Genomic DNA, 27,808 nt, shown 5'->3' with positions numbered 1-27,808 from the left:
ATGCCAAAGTTTTTTGTTTGTTTTTTTTTAAAAAAAAACAGAGATTCTACTTTCAAGCTAATTATGATTCTGTATTTTACTTGAAACTATAGTTAGTTTAAACTCTGGTTGCTGTAAGCCAGGATTAAACCATGGTTTAATCATCTTAGTTTGACTGTAGGATGCATTTGGATATCATAGTTAACAAGAGCTAGCTTGAAAAAGCAATAGAGATGGTTCTGCTTGCTTGGGGTGATTCGTGTTTACTCAGGCCTTGAGGTCATTTGTTTCTAGATACTTGAGGCCAATCTTGTTCGAGATCTCTTTCCAGCCATGCTGGATCAGACCAAAGTCCTAGATAACCCTGTGCTCTGTTCCCACAGTTGACAACCTATGCTTCTAGGAAGGTGACATTCAGGACATGGTGACAGTAGCATTCTTCTGGTCATGTTTTCTGACAACTGGAATTTGAAGATATGCTGCCTTCATTGCAAAGATAATATATACCTATTATGACTTGTTGGATAATGGAGAAAGGCAGGGAGTTTCAGAAAAACATCTACTTCTGCTTCATTGACTATTCTAAAGCCTTTGACTGTGTGGATCATAATAAATTGTGGCAAGTTCTTAGTGGGATGGGCATCCCAAGCCACCTTGTCTCTCTCCTGAGGAATCTATACAAGGACCAAGTAGCAACAGTCAGAACTGACTACGGAACAACAGACTGGTTCAAGATTGGGAAAGGCGTACAGCAAGGCTGCATCCTCTCACCCAACCTTTTTAACTTGTATGCAGAACACATCATGCGATGTGCGGGGCTGGATGAATGCAAAGCTGGGGTGAAAATTGCTGGAAGAAACATTAACAACCTCAGATATGCAGATGACACCACTCTGATGGCCGAAAGCGAGGAGGAGCTGAGGAGCCTTCTAATCAAGGTGAAAGAAGAAAGCGCAAAAGCCGGGTTGCAGCTAAACGTCAAAAAAACCAAGATTATGGCAACAAGAATGATTGACAACTGGGAAATAGAGGGAGAAACCGTGGAGGCCGTGACAGACTTTGTATTTCTAGGTGCAAAGATTACTGCAGATGCAGACTGTAGCCAGGAAATCAGGAAACGCTTACTTCTTGGGAGGAGAGCAATGTCCAATCTCGATAAAATAGTAAAGAGTAGAGACATCAGACTGGCAACAAAGATCCGCCTAGTCAAAGCCATGGTATTCCCTGTAGTAACCTACGGATGTGAGAGCTGGACCTTAGGGAAGGCTGAGCGAAGGAAGATCGATGCTTTTGAGCTGTGGTGTTGGAGGAAAGTTCTGAGAGTGCCTTGGACTGCGAGAAGATCCAACCAGTCCATCCTCCAGGAAATAAAGCCCGACTGCTCACTGGAGGGAAAGATACTAGAGACAAAGTTGAAGTACTTTGGCCACATCATGAGGAGACAGGAAAGCCTAGAGAAGACAATTATGCTGGGGAAAGTGGAAGGCAAAAGGAAGAGGGGCCGACCAAGGGCAAGATGGATGGATGGCATCCTTGAAGTGACTGGACTGACCTTGAGGGAGCTGAGGGTGGTAACGGCCGACAGGGAGCTCTGGCGTGGGCTGGTCCATGAGGTCACGAAGAGTCGGAGACGACTGAACGAATGAACAACAACAACAACATTATGACTTACTTCTGCCAACCTCGCAGTTCGAAAACATGCAAATGTGAGTAGATCAATAGGTACCGCTCTAGCAGGAAGGTGATGGCACTCCGTGCAGTCGTGCCGGCCACATGACTTTGGAGTTGTCTGCGGACAACGTCGGCTCTTTGGCTTAGAAATGGAGATGAGCACCCACCCCCCAGAGTCCAACATATCTGGACTTAATTGTCAGGGGAAAACCTTTACCTTTTACCTATTATGACTATTGTTCATGATCTTTTATCCCCTTTTAGAGATATGCAAAGTGGTATCCATCACTTCATCTTAGAATAGCAAGTTCCTCAATTTACCTTGTGTGCTGTGTGAATAAGTGTTCTTATATTTCTTGAATGTCTTACTATTCAACTTTACTTGATGGACCATGTGAGAGATGAAAAAACAGTTCCTTACTCACTATCTTCTTGCCTGTCATAATCCACCTGCTTCATTATATGAGAGAGGTAGAGAAGAGATAGAGTAGCTATTTAGCACCATTATCCACTACATGTGACTCTACCATAAACTAAGTCCATTTTAAGCACATGGTTTCATGTTACATATGAATCCAAGTATGTATTTATATTATCGGGGTTGTGTTTTTGAGAACTAGAAGCCCAAGAAGTCACCATACGCATAGATGTCATCTTTATTTTATTATACTCAGACACTGAGGCCATGTATGAATGGTCTTGTACCGCTTTTATGTTCGGTGGAAATCTGAGCTTTGCAGGAATTTTAGTTAGCAGATTAAGGCTAATGCAAACCAACCATAGTTTGGTAGTAATTTTTACCAACTAAACAGCATAAATCAGTTTCTGTCTCATAGCAAAATACTGTTTTGCCTTTTAAGTACTGACTCATTCTATTCCAATTTAAGACATATTTTACTTTTAAATAATAGCTATTTTATTAATTGGAATTTCTGTTCAAATACATATGCAGAGGATAGCTTCATATCCTCGGTGGTTCTTAGCTTTTGGTTCCCTGGACATTTTGGACTTCAGTTCTCAAAATCTGTGGCCATACTTCTGGGTTTTAAGTTCAAAATAGCTGGAGAATCAAAGGTTGAGGACTCCTGAATTAAGTTATCTCATTGAAAACTAAATAATGCTGTTCTAACAAGAGTAGACACATTTAAACCAATGTAATATATATTAGTGTTGACTTACTAAGTTTCCATTGAGTCAGAGGTTCTGCTCTAATCATGACTAGCAATTGGATTTAGTACTGTACATCCTTGCATTCGCATGAGAACTACACAGAAACACACATTAGTTATGTAGCAGCAGCTGCAAAAATATTTTATTATTTATTTATTTATTTATTTAAAGCATTTATATTCCGCCCTTCTCATCCCAAGGGGGACTCAGGGTGGAGCACAACATCGATACGGCAAACATTCAATACCGGAACATAAAATAAACTATATTTCGATGGTACTCAAAAACTTTAAAGTTGAAAATAATAAGTTTCAGACCAATATGTTTTCTGAATGTAGTCAATATGCGTTCCAAATAAGAAGACAATTGGTTTCAAAATGAGAAACTTGGTTTAATTCAATTTTCCTTGTTCAGAAGGATTATAGTTGCCCTGATTTAGCTGTTGCTATAGATTTTTTAAAATGTCCTTGCTTGGACACAGAAGCAGTAATACTGTAGGCTGACTGAACTACTTGAAACTCTGGCTAAAGAAGAGGTTAGAGTTCGGAGTTTTGTAGGGCAGTTCCTCAGGGAAAAGTCCATTACTGAATGTATGGCCTGGACTACCGCAGGGGTTTCTGAAATCTGTTCCAGTGCAAAGGTTTTGAAAAGAACTGCTATTGAATTTAATGGGACATAATCCTGGAGAATTGGCACGTACTTATAATCTTCTGTGGGAGTAAATTCTACTCAGTAGGATTCTGAATATTTGTAAACAAGAGAAGTCTGTATGTTACTACAGTAGTATGTTACTACAGTAGTATGTTACTACTTTTGGAAGCTAGTGAGAGGTAAAAATATTCAAGCTTCAGAAGAGAAATGCAGCAAAATACCTGCTGTACTTGAATGGTCTTTAGGCCTGCTGTGCTTAAGAAGGGCAAGTTACCCACACTGGAAATGCCTACAGTACAAATCACCTTTATAGATTAAACATGTTTTCAGCAGAACCAATCATTGCTGTAATTGGGAGGGCTATAGTATTTACATACTTACTGCAGGGAGCATTTCCTGCATCTTTCTTCATGGCTGCCAGGATGAGGAACTCACCAAGAAGCCTAGATAACTATATGGACGATACTATGGAGATTGAAGATCGGATGTACTAACTGTCCTGCATGATTCTAGAGAGCAGAGCAGTAGGGGAGCGGAAAGGTATGGGAAGGGGAAACTGAAGATTTTTTTTGTCATGTCTGGAGCAACTTGAGAAACTGCAAGTTGCTTCTGGTGTGAGATAATTGGCCATCTGCAAGGTTAATGAGGGACAGATCATCATCCCTGGCCAACCTCCCTCCTTCAAAGGCAGGAGATCCTTGGCCAGAGGAATTCCCTTTTGATCCAGCACATCATCAAAGGCCAGTTTTCTCTATGAAAGCAATACAGTACACAGGATAGCCACCTAAGCAATAGGACAACCTACATCTGTGTATTTTAGTGCAAGAAACATTACAAATACATGAGACAAGCACACTGGGAAATCACTCATTTGGGAGAGAATCTATTTCGAAAAGATGGGAGCAAGTGATCAGCACCTACACAGTGGACAGTTCCTTAATGCCCAGCCCAGACATGGAGACCTTACTGTCACACCTGATCCACCACCCCCTACCTAGAGTTTCCAAAGCACCCAATAGATAAAACAAACTGCAAAACCACTATCAGGATTAAGGCAGGTTAGATTCAGACTCCCAAGTCAGCAGGAGAAAGGCCTCAGCAGACATTTACAACCCAGTTCCCTCCATTCCATGAAACTTGTGCACTAGTTGGAGTGGAATGACAGGATATAAATAGGTTTGTGGTCCACCAATCCATGAAGATGTATGTATGGCTAGTGTCACACCCTGATGACACATTGTCATCCCAATAGGACTCTCTCAGCACTTTGTCAAAGAGGATCTTTTGTTTTGATACCTTGTGAAGTGTCACATGGAAGCTCTAGTGGACTCATTATGGCAGATTCAGGACAGGTGGGAGGAGCCAAAGCACATAAGGAGACTAAGAAAACAAATAGCTGCTGACCTCCCTGTGCCTAGAAACACTGGTCATCACATAGAGTCTAATGTTTTATTCTGTACTGATGGGGGCAAAGGCCATAGTCTTGGCCAGAACAACCTCAAACCATGTTCCATAGTGCACTAGTTGGAGTGGAATGACAGGATATAAACACTGGTCATCACATAGAGTCTAATGTTTTATTCTGTACTGATGGGGGCAAAGGCCATAGTCTTGGCCAGAACAACCTCAAACCATGTTCCATAGTGCACATGTTCCTGTGGCATGTGCTATTCCTCTATACATATAATTCCAGTATTCAGCTGGCATCTAGGATTTCAACAGCTATCTTGGTTCCTTCATTTCTTATTTCTGAACTGCACCCATGCTCTGAGGGTAAAAAGAAAATTACTCTGAATCTTTGACACCTATTCCTATTTTTGGTAACTGGTAGAGCTCTAAAATTATTTTCCCCAAACTGCAAGACAAGTTGGCCATTGTCCGAAGGGCACATCAGCAGGTGAGTGCATGACTTCTGTTTGGATCCCTTGAAAAGAAAAGAAAAAAAACATATCTAAGAATTACAGAAGAGGACTGAATGATAGCGGTTTGCCCAAATTCAGTATGTATAAGAAAGGTAGAGTCTCTGTTGGCCCATCCTGTCATCACTCAGCTCCCCCAGAAATAACTCTTAAGCTCATGCAGATGTATCTGAAAAGTCTTTGTTGACCTTCCTATACTAGGAAAGGACATGTTCTTACATTTTTTTGTGTGTATTTCTGGCTTACAGGGACCCTGAGGCAAATCTACAAGGAGGATTTTTTGGCAAGATATGTTCAGAGGGGATTTGTCTTCGCCTTCCTCTTGAGACTGTACAACTTGTCCAGTCACCCAATTAGTTCCCATGGCTAAGTGTAGATTCAAATCCTGACCTCCAGTCTTAGGCCAACACCCAAAACATTAGATTATGCTCCCTTTTCTAATATTATGCAAGTGAAAAAGACAAGGTATCCAGAACTCTCTCGCTGGTACTAGTCAGCCAGATCATGGGTGTTTTCAGATCCTGCTAACTACCAGGGAAAAGAAGGGGCCCAGCATGAGGATCTCTGGAGTGTGAACCTGTGATTATGTAGAATTTCCGAGTCACAGGTACAGATTAGACAGCCACCAATCTGCCACTCAGTTCCAAAGCAGGGTTGCTTAATAATGTCCAAACTCATGCACAGGGTTCTACTTCTTAGCTCACTCACCACTTCACAACTATGTTCTCAAACCTTGCATCAGCTACCCAGCTCAGCATCTTGGCTGAACTACATATAGTTCTGTTAGTGGCCCTCTTCCTTTCGACTACTGGTTCTCCTCAGTCTTTCCCTCTTGAGATTTCCTGTATGCACAGTGGGCTCTTCAGAAATGTGATACCAAGACTCCTAATCTTGAGGCCCAGGACCTCTCTGGCAGAGCAGTTTAAAGGTCTCTCCTTAAACCACAAACCCCAAAATTCTGTAGGATGCAGTCATAGGATTTAAAAGCGGATACTCTTAATACAGTGTTTCTAAAACTCTGCTCCTCCAGGGGTTTTGGATTTCAGTTCCCACAATTCCGAACAGCTGGTAAACTGGATTTCTGGGAGCTGAAGCTCCAAACAGAAGCAGAATTTGAGAAAGATTGCTTTGGTGAAAGTATCCTTGAACTGCAGTCCTCCAGTGGTTGGGCTGCCAACTCCCAGAAGCTCTAGCCAGCATGTTCAATTGTTAGCAATTCTGGGAGCTGAATTCCAAAACATTCAGAGGGCCACAATTTTGAGGATGCTTGCTCTTCTGCAATGGTCCCTTAGGCATTTTGGACTTCCAACTCCCAGAAACACCAGCCAGCTGTGAGGAATCGTGGGAGTAGAAGTCTAAAACACCTGGAGGATCACACAGTTGAAAATCATTGCAGTAGAGAAGGTGTCCTCCAGGTGTTTTAGACTTCAGCTCCCAGCATTCCTGGCCATTGAAACAGCTGGCTAGCGCTTCTGGGAGTGGGAGGCCCAAACACCTGGAGAGCCACAGCTTGCGCAGACCTGCTCTAGTGTGATGAGATGGTTTGACACCCCTGGTGTAGATCCAGAACTTCATCACACTGGGTAATCTTTGACTCTCAAGATGTTTTGGATTTCAACTCACACACATCATCTACTTGTTCCCTTTGTAAGGCTGCCCTGAGCCCCTTAAGGGTTGAGAAGGGCGGGATACAAGTGTGGTAAATAAACAAATAACTCCCACAATTTCTAACAGCCTACCAGCTGTTAGGAATCATGGGAGTTGAAGTACAAGACACCTGGAGGACCAAAAGTTGCCCATGCTTACACTATAGCATCTACCCACTTTAAATCCAGTTGCAGCCCCATGAAGAATTCTGGGGTTTGTAGTTTAGTGAGGACGTCTCTGGCTCAGCAGTCTAAAGAAAAATGTAAACCGTAGAATTCTGCAGAAGAGAGCTACAGGATTTAAAGTGAACAGATGCTCTAGTGGAGTGGTTCTCAACCTGTGGGTTCCCAAGTGTTTTGGCCTTCAACTGGTAAACTGGCTGGGATTTCTGGGAGTTGTAGGCCAAAACACCTGGGGACCTGCAGGTTGAGAACCACTGCTCTAGTGAGATGAGGTCCTAAAATGGCTCTACAGCAGGCATGGGCAAACTTTAACTCGCACAATTCCTCACCTGGATGAATGACCTCATTATACTAGAGCATACTACGGAATATCTTACTGTGTTGGAGGCTGCCAGCGATCAGAAAGCCTTCACCTTGGCACGATGCAATGCACTTCCTTCTGCCATGCCGGAAAGTCGTTACCAGAAGACCCCATACTCTAAGAGGCTGTGTCCCTGTCACTCAGGTCACATAGAAACAACGGAGCACATTCGATCTCGTCTCATCTCACCATGGTCAATTAAATACCCAGGATGTCCTGGACAATTCTATGTAGCTCTGCTGCTCTCAGACACAAACTCGGCTGTAACATAAAATGTCGCTAAGTTCTGCTCATTGGAGGAAAGGATAGTAGAAACAAAGATGAAGTACTTTGGCCACATCATGAGAAGAAAGGAAAGCTTAGAGAAGACAATTATGCTGGGGAAAATGGAAGGAAAAAGGAGGAGGGGCCAACCAAGGGCAAGATGGATGGATGGATGGATGACATCCTTGAAGTGACTGGATTGACCTCGAAGGAGCTGGGGATGGCCACGGCCAACAGGGAGTTCTGGCATGCGCTGGTCCATGAGGTCACAAAGAGTCGGAAACAACCGAACGAATGAACAACAACAAAGTTCTGCACGGCTGCGATTAAAATTTGGTGGATGATGATTGAGGGTTAAAAGACCTAAGCTTCATCTCTGGAATATAGATGGGAAATCAGATATAGACTGACTGATACTTATAGTGTTGGATGTTTTCTTCTCCCCAGTGCCATCCCCATTATCTCCGTTTAGACTATGTTTGGGTGATCTCGTAGGTTGAGTTAGGTTTTAATAACTACTTGCATTGGTTTTTAGCTTAGATTTTAAAATTTGTTGAAGTCTGAAGTATATAATCCCTTGGGTTTGATGTGGATGTGCGAGACTGGGTCTCCCTGTTATGATCTGGTCATCGACCGTAATAAAGTTTACTTACTTACTTACTTACTAGAGCAGACATGAACAAACTATTGGCTGTTAGGAACGGTGGGAGTTGAAGTCCAAAACATCTGGAGGGCCAAAGTTTGCCCATGCCTGTAGCATTGCATCTGTGCCCTTTAAATCCTGTGGCTGCCTTCTACCAATGAGTCTGGGCCCAGTCTTTGCTATCTCCATTCAACTCTAGTCCTTCCATACACCTTTCTTTCAGCCTTCTTTCTTTCCCAATGAGAAAGAGGCACCTTCCTACTGTAATCCAGTCCTCCAGCAGTTTGAGGGACTGTGACCTGGCCCTCTGTTTAAAAAGTTTGAGGACTCATGCTATAAACCCTAGAATTCTGCAGAAGTCAACCACAGGATTTTAAATGCACAGATGCTCTAGTGCAGGGGTTGTCAAACTAAGGCCCAAGGGCCTGATATGGCCCTCTAAGGTCATTTACCCGGCCCTTGTTCAGGGTCAACCTAAGTCTGAAACCACTTGAAAGCACACAACAATCCTATCTCATTCGCCAAAAGCAGGCTCACACTTCCCATTGAAATACTAATAAGTTTATATTTGTTTAAATTATTCTTCATTTTAATTATTATGTTTTTATGTGTTTTCTGTACTACAAATAAGATATGTGCAATGTGCATAGGACTTCATTCATGGTTTTTTCCCCCAAATTATAATCCAGCCCTCCAACAGTTTGAGGGTCTGTGACCTGGCCCTCTGTTTAAAAAGTTTGTGGATCCCTGCTCTAGTGCAGTGGTTCTCAGCCTGTCCATCCCCAGATGTATTGGCCTTCAATTCCCAGAAATCATAACATATTGGCCACGGTGGTCCACGCTCTGGTTACATCCCATTTAGATTACTGCAACACTCTCTACGTGAGGTTGCCTCTGAAGACTGCCCGGAAGCTCCAACTAGTCCAACGATCGGCAGCCAGACTACTAACAAGAGCAGGGTACAGGGAGCATACTACTCCTCTGTTGCGCCAGCTCCACTGGCTGCCAATTAGCTTCCAAGCACAATTCAAAGTAAACCTATAAAGCCCTAAAAGACTCCGGCCCAGTTTACCTGTCTGAACGTATTCTCCCCTATGAACCATCAAGATTGTTAAGCTCGTCTGGAGGGGCCCTGCTCTCGGTCCCACCAGCCTCACAAGTGCGTCTGGTGGGGACGAGGGACAAGGCCTTCTCGGTGGTGGCCCCTCAGCTCTGGAACTCTCTTCCACTGGAGATCAGAACTGCCCCTTCTATCCCAACGTTTAGAAAACAGGTGAAAACTTGGGTCTGGAAACTGGCATTTGACGAGTGAGTCAATATCCTGCGATATGGATGGATGATGAACAACTTTATTGTGACGACTAACTATTGTAATCATATGACTGTATTTTGCTATTTTAATGTTTTAGTGTATTATGGAATATTATGTTTTTAATGATTGTGATATTGTTGTTGGAAACTGACCTGAGTCCCTCGATGGAGGTGAGAAAACCGGTATACAAAATCTCTAAATAAATAAATAAAAACAGCTGCTAAACTGGCTGGGATTTGTGGGAGTTGTAGGTCAAGAGACCTGAGGACCTACAGGTTGAGAACCACTGTTCTAGTGAGATGAGGTCCTAAAATGGCTCTACAGCAGGCATGGGCAAACTTCAGCCCTGTAGGTATTTTGGACTTCAACTCCCACAATTCCTCTCAGACACCTGGAGGATTGACTTCATCATACTAGAGCAGGCATGCACAAACTACTGGATATTAGGAGTTGTGGGAGTTGAAGTCCAAAACACCTGGAGGGCCAAAGTTTGCCCATGCCTGTACTTGAACATCTGTGCACTTTAAACCCTGTTGCTGCCTAGTCCTTCCAGACACCTTTCTTTGAGCCTTTCAATGAGAAAGAGACACCTTCCTACTAGGCCTCAAGAAGCCCTTCAATGCAGAAGGCCCCCAGGCGCTTCCTCGACGGCTCCCATGATGCCTTTCTCCTCAGCCCTTGAATCACCGGGCTTGACCTCGCGCCCAGGCGAAACCACATCCCGTTCTCCGAGACCTCCTTCCTCTCCCCCCTCCCCCTCCAGGCCCCGCCCCCATCTTTTAGCCCCGCCTCGCACTGACCTCTTCCCTCCCCCCTCACAACCTCTTCTCACCACCACCTCCCCCCTCCCTCAAGTGCAAATCTCGCGAGACAATTCGCGCTTTCACAAGTGGTGATCTCTCTTATTCTTTTTAATTTTTTTTTTTTGCACCAATCGATCCGGGGGCCGGGCTTAAAAAAAATGACTAAGTAAAGAAGGGCGGGAGGAAAGGGGGGGAGGAAATATAGACCAAAAAGGGAGGAGGGGGGGCTTGTTATCTATCTATAGACCCGGGATTTGTGAGGTTGCAAAAAAAAAAAGAGGGGGGGGGGAGAAAGTGCAATGTGGGGTGCCGCCCCCACTGATCGCCACTCGCCATCTCCCCACACGTTACACCTGAGCCGCTTTTGGGGGGGTCGTTGGGAAGAAACCCCCTCCTCCTTGCCCCCACCAACCTCAAAATTTCCAGGGGTGAGTCCCACAATCCTCCCGGGGACGAGGCTACCTTTGCCGGGCGCGGAGTCTACGCGAGGCCGGGGATTTTGCGGCCTGTACTGAGAAAGCCGAGCTTGAGGGTAGCCGAGCCGCCGCAGGTGAGAGAGAGTTATTTTCTAAGAGGGAAAAAGGGGAGGGAGAAAGAGATTCAATTCTTCCCGTCGTTCGTCCTTCCTTCCTTCCTTTCCTTCCTCAAGGCAGGTGAGCAGCAGGCCCCTTCTCCTCCTTCTCCTTGTAGGCCTCAGCGGCGGCCTAGAAACACCCTGGAGGTATTTTCCTGAGGAAAAAAAGGGATGTAGGCCTCGGTGGGGCAATTTGGGTTGCTGTGGTAACAACTAATTTAGCCGGGGCTTGAGTTTCTCAGCTAGGCCTTATTCAGGGGGAGGGGGATGTTTCATCTCCTCTCTTGCTCCCCCCTTCTTAGATTTTGGTTGCTATGGGAACGCTATTTTTAAGGTGGGGAGGGCTACCCATAGATTTGTGTATCTAGGTACTATTTTGGGGAGGGGGAGGCTGAAACCTGTGTCGTGCTTGTTGTAAAGTGAGAGTGAATGGGAAACTGTCATGGAAGGGGGGGCGGCTCGAGCTGTTGCTATGGTGGGGGGGGGGGAGGCCTCGGTTTGCTTCTAAGGCCAAGATGGGAGGGGGCGAACGGCGTTGCCATGGTGATTATCCGCGCGGACGGGGCAGAGCATCATTGCTACTGATCGGTTGCAATGACTGGTTTGGGCCTACATTTCCGATTTGAATCCTCGGCCTAGGAGTGTGGGGATTTTCGGGTGTGTCCTGAGGGCGAGGCGGGGGGGGGGGGGGTTGGCAGTAAGATGGCAGCGACCACGTCCTCCGGGGAGGGGAGGCCCCTGCGGGTGGGAGGCGCCACTGCTGCAAGTTTGGGTAGGTGTTGGGGGCTTTTTTTGAGGATGGGGGGATGAAAAAGAAGTGTTGTCAAATATTTATTTGGTAGTGGTGAAGTAGGAGGGGAAAGGGAGGTCCTGTCCTGTCACTCCATTGAAGTATGAGGAGGTGGATCCCATCGAGGTGCCATTGGCTAGTATGGGAGAATGGAAATAACTGGAGAAAGTGGCCCTGTCTAGACTGACCATTTAATGCAGTTTCAAACCTGTGGTTTGGCAGTGCAGATTGTTACATAGAAAATCCTGGAGCTGATTTGGGATGGGGATTACACAAACTCTCTCTCTCTGTTTGGTATTTTATTTATCGTGTCAGGAGCGGACCAAACAGTTGTACTGCATTTTTCTTAACAAACAAACAAAACACAAAGTTAGCAATCTTGGTTCGTAGTGCCAGAGCGCAGTCTGTTCAGCACCTTCCAAGTCGCCCAGTCCATTGCAGCAGGTGGTCAGTGGTTTGCGGTAGCCCCATTTCTTAAGATTGGCTCTGCATCTCGTGGTGCCAGAGCGCAGTCTGTTCAGCGCCTTCCAAGTCGCCCAGGAGGGAGTCTCTCATTTGATATCAGCCATTGGTTGAGATTCTGGGTTTGAGCCTGCCACTTTTGGACTCTCGCTTGCTGACAGTAACACCAGAAGCACTCCAAGTGGCCAGATACTGGTCAAAGGACATTTAATCAACCACCAAACTCACACATTCTGTATTTTCTCTGTTTGTTTGCTTTGCTCTGTTAGAAATGTAATATAACTGACTGGCTGCCCTGACATGAGAAATAAATAAGCAATCTTGGTAGTTGATTAAATGTCTTTTGACCAGTAGCTGGCCATTTGGAGTGCCTCTGGTGTTACTATAAGAAGGTCCTCCATTGTGCATGTAGCAGGTGCTCAGTGGTTTGCTCTTCTCCACACTCGCATGTCATGGATTCCACTTTGTAGCCCCATTTCTTAAGGTTGGCTCTGCATCTCGTGGTGCCAGAGCGCAGTATGTTCAGCGCCTTCCAAGTAGCCCTGTTTTCTGTGTGCCCAGGAGGGAGTCTCTCGTCTGGTATCAGTCATTGATTGAGGTTCTGGGTTTGAGCCTGCCACTTTTGGACTCTCGCCTGCTGAGGTGATCCAGCGAGTGTCTCTGTAGATCTTAGAAAGCTATTTCTTGATTTAAGTCGTTGACGTGCTGGCTGATTCCCAAACGGGATGGGCTAGAGATGTCACAGCCTTGGTCCTTTCACTATTGGCTCTTTTTGGTAACAGTTTGTTTTCTGACTGCCTCAGTTTGAAGCTAACTTCAAACTGAATTAAATGATCACTATTAGTTATTGGAGCCCCTGGTGGCGCAGTGGGTTAAAGCGTTGAGCTGCTGAGCTTGTTGACCGAAAGGTTGCAGGTTCGATTCCGGGGAGTGGCATGAGCTTCCGCTGTCAGCCCTAGCTTCTGCCAACCTAGCAGTTCGAAAACATGCAAATGTGAGTAGATCAATAGGTACTGCTCCGGCGGGAAGGTAACGGCGCTCCATGCAGTCATGCCGGCCACATGACCTTGGCGGTGTCTATGGACAGCGCCCGCTCTTCGGCTTAGAAATGGAGATGAGCACCACCCCCCAGAGTCAGACATGACTGCACTTAATGTCAGGGGACAACCTTTGCCTTTTATTAGTTATTGATGTATTTATTTACAATATTTATATCCCGCACTTCTCACCCCAAAGGGGACTCAGCACTGCTTACAAGTTATATGTACATACAATATATTCTATTATTAGCATAGCACAAAATTAGTGCTATATATTACTATATTGTACTATACCACTATACTGCAATATTATTGGTAATATTACATGCAATATATCATATATAATTATTATAGTATTATATTGTATTACAATATTATGATCAATATTATATGGACATACAATATATTATATTATTAGCATAACACAATATTAGTATAGACCAGTTCCTAGTTACTTTTTTGTGTGGAGAGAATTTGAAGCTTTTTGTGTGTGTCAGGAGCGACTCAAGAAACTGCAAGTCGTTTCTGGTGTGAGAGAATTGGCCATATGCAAGGACGTTACCCAGGGGATGTTTTACCATCCTTGTGGGAGGCTTCTCTCATGTCCCCACGTGGAGAGATGGAGCTGACAGAGAAGGCTCAACCTGCTCTCCCCAGATTCGAACCATTAACCTATCGATCAGCAGTCCTGCTGGCACAAGGGTTTAGCCCATTGTGCCACTAGGGCTCAAGGGCTAAACTGCATTTTCTGGGGTTGCCCTAAAATCTTCATAAGAATAGCCGTGCTGGAGCAGACTTCTAGTGTTGCATGCTGTGTGTTGGCCAGCCAGACACCTGTGGGAATGTTTGCAAGCAGGACAACAATGCAACACAATCCAATTTCTGTTCCATAGGGACTGGTATTGAGTGGTATATGTACTAGTGTAAGTAGACGTATCTAGTTCTTGGGAAGTCGTGGTGCCTAGCTCTATTCCGCTTTGTTCAGACTTCAATTGGAATACCATGCCCAATTCTGGGCACCATAATTTAAGAGAGATAATGAGAAACTGGACAAGTCCAGAAGAGAGTGACTGAAATTATCTGGAGACCATGCCCTATGAGGACTATCTTAAAGAGCTGGGCATGTTTATCTTGCAGAAGAGAAGGTTGAGAGGAGACATGATACTCATGTATAGATATGTGAAAGGATGGCATAAGGAAAAGGAAGCAGGCTTGTTTTCTGCTGCCCTGGAAACTAAGACTCAGAGCAATAGATTCTAATTACAAGAAAGGAGATCCGACCAGAACATTAGGAAGAACTTCCTGAGCATGCAAGCTTAGTGGAACTCTCTGCCTCAGAGTGTGGTGGAAGCTCCTTCCTTAGAAGCTTTTAAACGGGGGTGGGGGTGGGGGGGGGGATAACTTTTTACTCTGTTCCTTCCTATCTATTATTTTGAGACTGCTAAAACTCTAGGTCAGTGGTTCTCAAGGTGTTTTGAAAACCACTGACCTGTGGGTCCCCAGGTGTTTTGGACTACAACTCTACCAGCTGTTAGGAGGTCCGTTTTGTGGGTTGACCAGCCATCTCACATCTTTTCTTTGTCAAGATCCATCCACCCCCCCCCCCCCTTTCCCCTCTTAGCATCTAACTCTTCAAAATGCATTCTGGGCTCCATTTCCATGTGTGATGGAAACGGAGTCCCACCAGAAGTGCCCTTATGTCATGTGATTGCCTCCATGGGACTCCATTTTCAAAGGGCATGGAAATGCAGCCCAAATGCATGAATTCTCTTTTCCCCTTTGCCACGTCTCCCCCAGTATGCATAAATCACATCAGATTTGGACTTGAAACGTTCTATTCCTACTGCATGGGATTCCAGAAGAAAGTGGCATCATAAGTGTATTTATAATATGCAGATATCCTTTTCTCAGTTAGTAGCATGCTTTAAGAATTCAAAAGGTCCCATGTAAGAAACTCCACTGGTATAGGGATCATGTTAAATGTGGGTATTTCTGATCATTATGTCTCCAACTTAGGGAGGCCAGATTTGTGCCAAATGTCAAGGATTGCATGCTTGCCCTCTACATATCCACTGCAATCCCCATCCAGTTTTTTTGCTCCTTATTCACAAATCAGTCACACATTGAGATTTGGCTTTGGTTAGTTGTCATCTTTTTCTCTGTCATGAAATGTGAGGATGAATGTGCTTTGTGCTTTGAAGAGTCAATTTTTCTCTGTAAGCCTGCTTTGAACAGTCCTCCCTCTGTCCAACAGAAAGCATGAAGGATATATAAAGCCATAGGAAAGCCCCACTACAAGGTATTGGAAGCACCTTAAATATAAGAGCACCAAAGTGAAACAACTTTGATCTCATGACACTTTTCCCAGTCAATGAAAGCAATGGTAAAGTACTCTGAGAAATGCTTCTCTAGTATATAGCTTGTTTGGTTGCTGTTTCCACTCAGCTGACATTTTTTATAAGTCCTTCCACTATGTGGAGAATTTGGGAGCTAACTTTCTGAGTCCTCTGCTCAGGAAACTGATGGGAATCTCAGGAGGAGGAGCAAACTGCTTTAGAGGACTTTTCCAGGAGTTCTGTCACATTTATAGACTTCATATTGGTACATAGTAGCTTTTCAGTAGTCTTAATAGATTGAGATGTTCTACAACTATGCAAGATTCTTTTAAAAATACACATGACCCTAAACATACTCGTTTTGAAAATCACTTCAGTTATCACTATCAATACGGGGTATTTGTATTCAGCCATACCATTAAACTATGTTCAGAGTGCATAACAGCATGATAACATCACGGTTAGGGATAACAAAAAGTAGAAAGAGTTGGCAGATAAACATGTAACATGTGAATTGCAAGAGAGGACATTGAAGGAATTAGCTGATCAAAGTCTTGAGTGCAAATGTGGCTTCAAATCACTTTTTGACTTAAGGTGACCTCATAGGGTTTCCTTAGACAAGGATTTCTTCTGAAATAAAGGTATTCGCTGATAGTGTCCCTTCCAGGTCTTGACTCTGCTTTTCTTCCAAGAACAGATGAGATGCCTTTTAGGAATGTCCACATAGAAATGGCTTAGTCCGCTAAAGAAAGGTTAACATGGAGAGGAGGCTAGGTGAGTCACTCTACTTAGAGAGTTGAGTGAACCTCAAGAAAACCTCCTTAGTGTGCTCCAAAGAGACACAACTTGGAGAATCTCTCTAAAATGATCAAACTTCATATAGATCTCAGGTTCCCAGCCTTTTTTTGACCAGGGATCACTTTCCAATATTAGTACCAAAAGGGTTACAAATCAGTTTTTGGTCAACTTTAGATTTGGTTGGTTATAATTCAGAAAATTGCATTGGATAGATCATATCAGCTCTAGTTTCTGATACAGAACATATGCCATACAGTACTCGCCATCTGCTCCCCCACAGAAAACCATATGTAATAATCTAGAGCTGGTGTAGTCTACCCAATGCAATTTTCTGAATTAGCTCCCCAAATAACTCCAGGAACAGACCTAAAACGAAGAAGACACCAAGGCTCCCCTGCTTCCAGGTGCCATACGGCTCTGCTCAGGTGGAGGGAGAAGGAGGAGAAGCAGCAGCAGCAACAGTCAGGAGGTTTCTTGTCACGCCTTTCGTGGGTAGTCAGCATCTCCCCTCCCAACATTCCCGTTGCCTTGGCACTATAAGAGGGTTGTGTGAGACCAGTCACCCTTGTTGTAACAATGTAGTAATGGTGAGGCCGCAGACTATATTTTAGTTCTTGGTTGGGAACCACTGATACAGGTGAGGCAGTCTTTTAAGTGTTCTGATACATTGGAAAGTGGTGCTTATTTCCACCAATCTGTCCACAGATACCCAGCAGGTTTCCTTTCCTTCCCGGTTTCTTAAAAATAATGGGCGACTGGGATGCTGAAGAAGGAAGCATTATTCTCCAGTGCCATCTTTATTTCTAAGAATGCCTGTGAGTCTGGAGAGTGATGAGTAATTTTGCCTGAGTGATGTGTATTTTGCCCAGGGTTGGATAATAGTTATGCTTATTGTTGTGAAGGTATTTCGTATAAATGTTTTCTCTGAGGATCACCAGCTTGTCTTTTGTAAAATAAATATTTTAGCGTGCTTTAGGGAGGCAAATATGTGCCATGGTTTGTCAATTAAAAAAAATGTATTGGGAAGAAAACTTGGGGGGGGGGGAGTGTTGAAGTAGCTTTATTTTCCTGTTGTAGTCACTGCGAATCGTACATTTGATAATCTCTGCGCCTGCATTCGGAACCTTCTGAAAGCATTCGGAACCTTCTAAAAGCGAAAAAAAATTGACAGTTAGCTTCTGGCCACGCCCACCCTCCCCTGGTATAAATGGCCCGTGGGCGGGGCCAGCCGGCAGTTCTCTTCATCCGGGCTGTTAAGCAGTTGGAGAACCTTCTACTCTTGCGAGCTAGAATTTATTGAACAGAAAGCGATCCTGTTGCCTGCAGCTGACTATGGCAACTAACTCTTTTAAAACATGTACTAGATGCTTTAATATTTTGCCAGATAATGATGGGCATGATCTTTGCCTCGCTTGTTTGGGCGAGGCCCATTTATATCAATCCTGTTCTGTCTGCCAGTCCTTCACTCCGCAGACCAGAAAAAACAGGATTTTGAGATTAAAAGCAGCTCTTTACAAAAGGGCCCTTATACCATCAACTGATCCAATTAATATTGACCTACCGCTTGCGGGAGCCGCAACAGCACCTGAAAAGAAGCTGAAGAAGCCCAAAGACAAAGGGGCTCAAGATGGCCGCTCAACAGTCAACAAAAAAACGGCCGTTGCTGGGGCAACGGGCAGCTCGTTAACCGCCTGTCATGCTACTGAGGCCGCTTCGAGACCGAGGGAGAAGGGCGAAGTGCTCCCCCTGTCGGCCATCAAAATCTCCAATGCTACACCAATACAGGAGAGACGCAAGGGAGAGCCGAGATCGGCTAAACTCACCCCTCTGATGCCGATTCTCGTGCCTAATCAGCCCCCACCCTCGGTGGGTGTGGGCCCCTCAACCTCCGGAGCTGAATCACTCCAAATACGGCCTTCGACAGTAGTTGATGCGCGAAGAGAGGCGCTTGCGGCAGAGGGCTCTTTGCCTGCTCCTCCTTCCACTGCCGCCGAGGTCGAGCTCGGCGAGGGGGCGGGGCGCGTAAGCGCAGCCCAACCTACCATTCTTGCGCCGGCTGAGGAGGTGGGACGCGCAAGCGAGACTCCGCCTGCTGGTATTGAGGCGAATGAAGGAGAGAGGCAGTCGAGCATGGCTCCTCCCCTAAGGGATGGAGCTCCGCCTCTCAATCCAGAGGGCTTAACGCCAGTAGTGGCTTCTGATTTTACTGAAAGGCTCTCGCCGAGGTGCGCTTCAAGGAGAGGGAGCAAGCGCCCTAGACGCTCCAGATCTCCTTCGAGGCGCAGCTCAAGTTCTCACCGCCGCCGATATCGAGCGGCTTCAAGGCATGGGGGCCATGGGCATTCCCCCTATGCCTCATCATCATCATCGTCAACATGGTCATCTTCATCATCCTCATGCTCCCTCTCTCCTCCTTCGAGGCGATCAAGGCAGAATAAACGTCATAGGCGTGACTTTTATCCTTATCCGCCTTATTGGGGCCGCCCTCCAATGGGTTGCTACCCGCTTCCAGGCTGCTGCCAGGAGGGACATGTTAACCATGCAAACTCCTGACCCTGCTGGGGACAGACAAAGATATCCACAACACCGGAGAGTGGGGGACCCTGGATTGGATGTACATCCTGCCGATGTACAGGGCCCTTCCACATCAGCGGCTACTAGTGCCAGACCACAATATGTGGCTCACAAGGTGCTAGACATTCAAAGCCAAACTGCATCTTCGCCAGCGGAGATGGCTCCTTTACGGCATGCCATAAATGCTCAGAACGCTGAGATGACCACTTCACTGCCAATAAGTGTGCCACCGGCATCCATCAGTGATATACACTGTGATGAACCTGCATCTACTCATGCGCAAGGTGATTCAACCCCTCGAGTTCCTGACTCGGCTTCTCAAGTTGAGGTAGTTGAACAAGTACGCATGCACATGGACAGTTCATCGGAGGAGTCTGATGTGCCTGATTATCTCTGTCAAGGGGACAATGATGCCACTTCCCTTATACAATCTACTGAGATCAATAAATTTAATGTACTTATAGGGAAAATGATTAAGGCATTAGATCTACCCGCTCCAAAGGCACCAGAGCATGTAGACGATCCCATGTTCCCCTCCGATGAGCAGGTTTACATGGCAACCTTATTCCCAACAAAGGCATTTCCTGAGTAGTCACCTGCAAATGCGTACATACCCACCCTTCCTCCCCTCAGGTGTCATGTCGCGCCTTCCAGATGTTTTGCGGCAGAAGAGAACTGCCGGCTGGCCCCGCCCACAGGCCATTTATACCAGGGGAGGGTGGGCGTGGCCTGGAGCTAACTGGAGCTAACTGTCAAATGTATGCATTCGCAGGTGACTACTCAGGAAACTACAGTTACAGGTAAGCAACTTATAAATGTTGCTGTTCAAGACTAAATCCAGTTACTAGGGTCAACTAGAGTAGATCAGAATAATTGATTACTGAATGACAAGATAGTACACTACTTAGGTAAATCATTGGTTCAGGAGTTCTGCTCAATTTGGAATTAGCAGTTAGATTTAGGACTTGGACACCACAGCTGCCTCATATTTAGATTTTGGGGCATTTTTAAAAATCTGTTAGCTTTACTATCTGGCTTCTGAGAAATAGAAGGTGGCACCATTTTGTGAATGAGCCAGAAAGAGCTCCTACACCAACTCTCCAAGAATATCCATGACTGTCCCGCAAAATTTCTAGTATTCACTGATCCCAAAATGTTTGTAACTTTTTTTAAAAAACTGCTGATGTCATTTCTTCTGCAGCAGTCTTCTAAAGGAAGACTGATGATGGTGGAAGAATGGAGAGCAAGCAGAACAATTGCTATGATGTCAGCACCTGTTTATTCCCCCTCTTTCTAAAGGGCATTTTCTGCCCTTCAGGAATATTCCTTATAAGAATGTACTAGAAGCAAACTGACTCAACTCTTTTATCTTCAACTTGGGAGAAATAAAAGTGGAACAAACACTGTTGGGAACAATGCTTTTGGGAATATATGAATCATTGGGCCCAGTGTACTTTGGAATTCTACCCTTTTGAAAATAAGTTCAAAGATGAATACAGACTACTCAACAGTTCTGGGTATGGTATTTCCTTCTCCCTTTTTTGTCATAGTTCTGCTTCGGTGTTTGTCAGTACATATGAGAAAACAGGCTCCTGGGAGATTTGTCTGGATTATTATTCACTAGAGGGAACAGAGAAGAAAACAATAAATCTCCCTTTGTTATCCATTCATATTTTATTTATGTGTTCAAGATAGTATTATTTGAGGAAGGTGGCTATATATGGTGGACGATAGAATGGAACAGATATTGTGTTCCTACAAGTTATTTCTGACTTTTGGCTACGCTAAAGTGAACCTATTGCATGGTTTTCTTGGTAGGTTTTATTCAGAGGAGTGTTATCCCTGGATTCTTCTTAGGCTAAGATAATGTGACTTTGAATTCTCGCCATGGCTGGGCGAGAATTCAAAACCTAGTCTTCCCATTTCCTAGGCCAACACGCAAACCACTATACCACACTGACTCTTGAAACAGATATATTGTGTTTAAAACGGTGAACATTTTTGTCTGGAAACATATACTTTCTTGTGTTTTGAAAATAAGGTAGAAGTTTTAAAATGTTTGAATGATCCTTCAGTCTCGTTACTAGTTGGGTTATATTCTGTTTGATACAGATTAGACTTGAGTTCATTCTGGGTGCTTGCTGTCATTTGTTTTTTGTTTGGAGTTTCAACAGCAACAGTACATTTCCAGGGTGGATTTTCATAACATCGTACCTGCCGATTTTTATTCAGTGTCTGTTACAGCACTATGCATGTCCAGTTCCTATTGGCTTCATATTTAGGGCATGTGTGCTTGTATCAGTACATGCTCGAAATATGTGTGTACAGGCTAATGGAGGAACTTGACCATTTGATTTCCTTTGGTTTCTGAGTAAATGATGTCAGAGGTGTTTAGTTTATTGAGAGGTGTGGGAAAAGTCATAAAACCGTAGAGTCTCAGAGTTAGAAATGACTGCCTGGAATGTCTAGCCCAGTCTCTGTCATGTACAAATCTCCAGTTAAAATACTCCTGACAGATGCCCATCTAACCTCTTATTTGCAGAAGATTGGCTGGTACATTGGTAGAAATTATAAAGTAAAAAATGGCATGTCAGTGAACTGCAAGGTTAGGCAGTACTGCTGAGGAAAGCTAGAAGACCTAGAGCAGTGGTTCTCAACCGGTGGGTCCCCAGATGTTTTGGCCATCAATTCCCAGAAATCCTAACAGCTGGTAGAGTTGTAGGCCAAAACACCCGGGGATCCACAGGTTGAGAACCACTGACCTAGAGTTTTAGTAGTCTCAAAATAATAGTTTTCTAATATTTTATCTTGATGGAAAAGGCCAGTTTTTAGTCACGTTTCCCATTTACAGTTGATGCAAAATGTGATTAATGATTGAAAATCGACTGGCAACTTTGAACTTCCCAGGGGAAATGTGTTAATGATTCGATTAGGAGTCATTCTAGGTGCTGCTTAGTTTTTTGAAAAGACCTTTAAAAAAAAGATTAACGTGTTGGTGTCAAACAGGTGCTTCAAAAATAAATTCAGTATACCCATTTTCTTCATCAATTATGTGTGTTCTACAGAACTGAAATGCTTAATATTACAATAATTAAACTATCCTGCACCATTTGTTTTGAAAGCAGAAATCCACTATTAAAATCTAATGGTTCTTGAAGTCTTAGCAGGAAATAAAAATATGACATCACATTTAAAAAACATTGTAACAAAACACAAAAATTATTGGAGTACATTGTTTACAAAGTGTTCACATTAAAAAGTTAATCCATACTGACTTTATTAGGAAGAACTGGAGGCAAAAAATTGCAGAGAAAACAAAACAAAATTGAAATAAAAAGTTGCTTACCTGAAATAATAGAAGAGATCCAACATGTTCTGAGAACCTAAAGAACTTTACAATTATCTTCCTTCTTGATAACATTATGTTTAGGGCGCTGGCCCTACAGTCTTTTGGTAATGGAGAAAAGAAGATTTTGAAAACACCTGTTGTAAGTACCAAATGTTAACAAAGAGCTGATAGTGCAAAAATCCAAATATTAGCTTGATGCTGACAGTTCCAAAGATGAATGTACCCTAAAATGGCAGTTTGTGGTGTTATATAAACTGTGTGTCATAGACTAAGGCTATTTTGTATTTTTTTTAGATATTTAGATTTCAGCAGTATTTCAGTAATCTCTAATCCTTACCTGTTGTAGGAATTGGGTGTTCTTATATATTTCTGTATTCATAATGATCAGATATGATGGAAGAATTGCACAGCCTGGACCCACGACGGCAAGAACTGTTGGAAGCCAGATTCACTGGAGCAGGTGTCGCAAAGGTGAGTAGGAGTGCAGCTATATGATTAAACACACTCCCACATTGTGTTTAATTAGTAACATTTTATTCGATTTCTGAGGGGGCTGTTCGAATTTTAGCATGTGTCTTGGTGTCATTTTAAGTCTTGCTTGTTATAGAGCAAAATGTTGCTGAAGCAGCTTTTGTTCTTTGTTCTATCAGAAACAAGATATTCTGTTGAAATAATAGAAATTTTATTACCTCCAGAGTTGTCTTGGGATTTCATGCACAATATGCATGGTTTATGAGCAGTGGAAATTGATGGGGTTCTTTCACTCAACTGAGTGTTCAACTTGGTTGAAAAGTTACATAATCTTAAAATTCCTGTAGTTTATGTTCTAATCAATTAGATTTTAATAGCTAAGATTCATTTGTGTATTTCACATTGAATACAGTTCAGCACTTCTTTGCATTCTCTTGATGGTTTGAAGTTATTTTATTAATTTATTTATATCCTGCTTTTTCATCTCTTAAAAGAAAATAAAAAATTATGGGCCCATTTTTTTTAATTTTCTTTTTATTTTTCTTGGTATATTACATTTTGGTTTCGCATTCCAGAGTTCCCACCTCCCTTAACTTTCATTTTCTATCCGTATTCTCCTGTATTTGATTATATTCAATTCATTCACTTAATTGTGTTTGTCATGATCATAATCACATTCATATTTTCTTTGTAATTCTGCACAGTGTTTTAACAGTTTACAAAAATATATGTATTTGTGAATAAACATTTCCAATATATCTAAAAATAGTAGAACCTGATATAGCAGTACTCTTTATTTATTTTGCAGTTGTTTTTAGGATATAGTATACAGCTGAGACTGGACAAAAAATGACATATTTGTGCTAGGTAGGGTGAAATGTAATTATTTGTGTATTGACCTCTATTGTCTAAGAGGGATTAGAATTTTTCAAGCATGTTTATCATGAATAAAGCATACAATAGTTATGTCTGAAGGATGTGTGGTATGTTGAACTTTAAAATCTATAGTTGCCTTTTGAGAGATCAAGATTTGGAAGCCATATTTCCAAAGATACAAGTGGTTGATTTGTCTTTCATTGTAATTTTAAATTCTTGTGATTTTATAATCTAGGAAATACAGACCGCAGCAAGAAGCACTTCTGCTAGCTCTGAATTTAGAAGAAAAATTGTGTGCTACCTATGTTCTCATCATTGTGATTACTGCTTCTTTGACGTGGGTAGCAAATTATAAGGTTGCAAAACATTGACTACCTATTTTACAAATTGAGAAGTGAGGTAGGAAAACAAACTTGCTTAAATGGCCGATAAAGCACTTGAAAGTAGAAACTTCAAAAACATGACATGTGGGAGTTAAATGTTTTAAAACAAGGCAATAGTATACTCTCATGCTAAATCTAAATTGCAATACAAAAACCAATATAAAACTGTCATAATACCTTCTATGCTAAATGGATCCTACTAGGAAAGCAAAGTCTTAACCTAGTGCTGAAAAGATGATCCATGTGTAGGACACTATTATTGGAAAGTCTTCTCTATTACTGTATATACTCGACTATAAGCCTAGTTTTTCAGCCCTTTTTTAAGCTGAAAAAGTCCCCCCTCGGTTTATACTTGAGTCAAAGTTATTTATTATTTTAGTCTGTTGTTATTATTATTACATTTATCATTTTACTCTATTACTATTATTAATATTAAATTTATTATTTACACGTTTACATTGAGAAAGGTTAGAATAATGGTTTAATCAGAGTTGGGAAGTCTTATCTTAAATTACAGTTTTATGTAAATATTCAAAAAATTTAACCAACTGGTGCCTCAATTAATTTAATTTTTTGGTATCTATTTTTTATTTTGAAATTTACCAGTAGCTGCTGCATTTCCCACTCTTGGCTTATGCTCGAGTCAATCTGTTTTCCTAGTTTTTGTGGTAAAATTAGGTGCCTTGGCTTATATTCGGGCCGGCTTATACTCAAGTATATATGGTCATTGCTGTGCAATTAATAATTTTGTCTGATACCAAGATTTTAAGGCATGTTGAACTTCATATGCCAAGATCACCCCATCGTAGTTTACATAACTTTTATCTGGTCATTTGCATTGAACAAATATCTGACTATTACATTCAGGTCCTTAGCTATTTCTGAACAAAGAGAAATATTAGAGTTGCATGTCATCATCATGTAGGTGACATTGCACTTTGAACCACTGGATCACTTCACTCAGCAGTTTTATTTATCAGCATGAGGGATAAGATAGAAGACTCTGAGATCCAGAAGTAAAAATGAACAGATATGCCCAGAAACAACTTCAGAACAGAGCTATAGAAATCTAACTAAAGCCCCAGCAAAGTAGTTTCCCCACAGCCAACTCGCCTAAATACAGCATTCTGGTTTTTCTGGCGTTTGCAATTCTGTAAGATTTTGTTAGAAACCGCTTTCTGTCAGCTATTCCAGAATGATACTGTGATCAGTGCTGTCAAAAGTTGCCAAGAAATCAAAGTGATTCTTCAGAATTTCATTCCTTTTTTATATCTTCTGATAAACATTCTTTAGCTGACTGGCCAAAGTAGTTTGAGTGTCTAAGCCAAATATCAACTCTGATTAAAGTAATCTGAAACTTGTCTTATTTAAGAGACTGCGTCTGGTCCATGATACTATTAACAATATTAATTTGTCAGTGATGTGCAAATGTTGTAATTTGATTTTTAAAAGGCATTGCAGACTTTATCTGATTAGTAACCAGCATAACTTTTGGGATGCTTGCTAAAGCTAGCTTATGTATGCAACTATATTTAGCATAGTTAATGATCTAAGAATCATTTTTAGTTTGTGTATTGAATGTGATAGGAATCATTGATGAATTAAGAAAATTCCCTGGAGGCATGATTCTAAAGGTTCTCTTGTGGCTTTAGTACATTTGCACCCTATTTAATTTCACGTTTCAAGGAATTAAAGATCCTCAGGGGTGGCCTGCATTGCAACAAACTGGGTTACAGTAAGCCTGTATGGAATTAATCACAATAACAGAAATTATGCATACTATTTTCATTGGGAACAGAAATGTCTTATGCTGGTCCACTGGCTTGGTTCTTTTGAACTAATAATTAGCAGTGTAACAAAAGTCTAGGTTGCTTCACTTAAAGATTGGAAGAAAATAATCCAAGTTTTGAATATGGCCAGATCATTACAGGTTGAAATATTTGTTGATTCAGAACAACAGTATTGTGACAACATCCCCTCTCTAGGCTGATCCTGCAATTCCAACCCTTGGGCTCCTGTCACTCACCTTGCTCCCCTTAATTCCTTCATGGATTGAGTGTGTGGGCCTTGAGGTGTTCCCTGTTTGGACTACTGGATGTGTTGTTCCATGGGCTCACTGTGTAACCAGACCCTTTATCAAGTATAGTAGGACTAGCCAACTGCAATTGCAAAAATAATAAAGAAGTAGAAGCTTATTAATACAGTAGGTCCATTCACTTTTGTTTGGCTTAGGAAGTTGACCATAGAATCATGCTGAAGGATAGATGCCTAGAGAAGTGTTTTCACTAAGAATCTCTTGGTACTCCAATATGACTCTATTTATAACTTCTGCTGAAAGATCACACTGAAGGACCTAAAGAATAGAGGAAACATGTTTAAATATTTGAAATGATATTATAAGAAAGAGGGGGGCATGCTTGTTTTCTGCTAGGACTTGGAACAATGGGTTCCACCTGAACATTAGGAAGAACTTCCTGACTGTAAGAGCTGTTCAGCTGTGGAACTCTCTGCCTTGGAGTATAAGCGCCTTTGTTTTAAACAAAAGCTGAATGGCCATCTATCCGGTGAACTTTGATTGTACTTTTCCTGCATTGTTGGGATTGGACTGGATGGCCCATTTTATGATTCTGTGAATACGTCTCTAGATATTTGTAAGTCATCCAGCAAACGATCCACTGGATCCTGACTACAGCATCATGCTGGAGGAGTTAGAAGTTCCTAAATAAAGCATATTGATCAAATTTGCAAAAGTTAAACCTGCAAATGTGGAAGGCTGAATGTGTACAGTTGCATCAAAATCAATCAACCCCTGAACACAGCTCCCACAACCTTATTCACTTATTTGACCAGCAGCCTGGTCTATCTTCATTACAGTTGTTTCCTATCTCATCTTTGCCCTATCACTCTTCTGTCAGAACAAACCTCACTTTTGTATCCCCTGTAGCCCCGCTTCATAATATTCCCTGAGCTGTGATTAGCAAGCAATAGCCAGCCTTGCCTTACTTCCCTTCACATATATAGGATTACATTTCAGCATACACCAATCACTACTGTCCTGCGAAGTACAAAGCCAAATCAACATAAAAGTACCTTTTGTTGTGACACTAATTGTTCCTTAAATCGATGTGTCAAAACTACTCAAGAGCAGCATCTTATTTGTATTATTATTGTTATTTTGCTGTTTATACACCCACCAGTCATCATAAGAGTTTGGGGTGCACGAAATTCTCCTGGGGACCTCATTGCTGTTTGTCTATTCACGCGCATCATTTCCCAAGTGTGTTTTAACTGGCATTTGTTAGTCTTTGTTTGACTTCTGTTTCTTTGTTCTAATAACCTTGCCAGAATGTTTAAAATTCCTATTGCATTCCACTTTAGTAAGGGAGCCATAAGATATTATATCGTTATGATCATAGAAATGAATAGGATGTAGTTGGCACCAAACAAGGGCAATAGCAATAAGGGAATAAATAAATGCAAGATGTCCAAGCTATTGTATAAAAATTACAGAACATAGTATTTTGTCTTTGTAATGAGGCTGTAGACATCCAGT

At 42.6% G+C, this 27,808-nt stretch overlaps 1 protein-coding gene across 2 annotated transcripts in view; it reads left to right on the top strand.

The window, feature by feature from the left end:
- The first annotated feature begins 10,635 nt into the window (after positions 1-10,635).
- The window catches only part of TLK2 (tousled like kinase 2), a 62,831-nt gene continuing 45,658 nt past the window's right edge, over positions 10,636-27,808 (top strand). Inside the window, exons 1-2 of one of the 2 annotated variants that reach the window (XM_060781159.2) lie at positions 10,636-11,152; positions 22,914-22,996. In XM_060781159.2, coding sequence (XP_060637142.1) covers positions 22,916-22,996 — 81 coding nt within the window. In that variant the 5' untranslated portion in view covers positions 10,636-11,152; positions 22,914-22,915. Of the gene's footprint in view, positions 11,153-11,246; positions 11,324-22,913; positions 22,997-27,808 lie in introns of those variants that run through there. The other variant, XM_067470079.1, reaches the window with a different exon arrangement.

The sequence above is a fragment of the Anolis sagrei genome, chromosome 6 (assembly GCF_037176765.1).
Source record: "Anolis sagrei isolate rAnoSag1 chromosome 6, rAnoSag1.mat, whole genome shotgun sequence".
Taxonomy (NCBI): Eukaryota; Metazoa; Chordata; class Lepidosauria; order Squamata; family Dactyloidae; genus Anolis; species Anolis sagrei.
The sequence above is the reverse complement of the archived record's forward strand: the minus strand, read 5'-3'. Positions and strand labels throughout refer to the sequence as shown.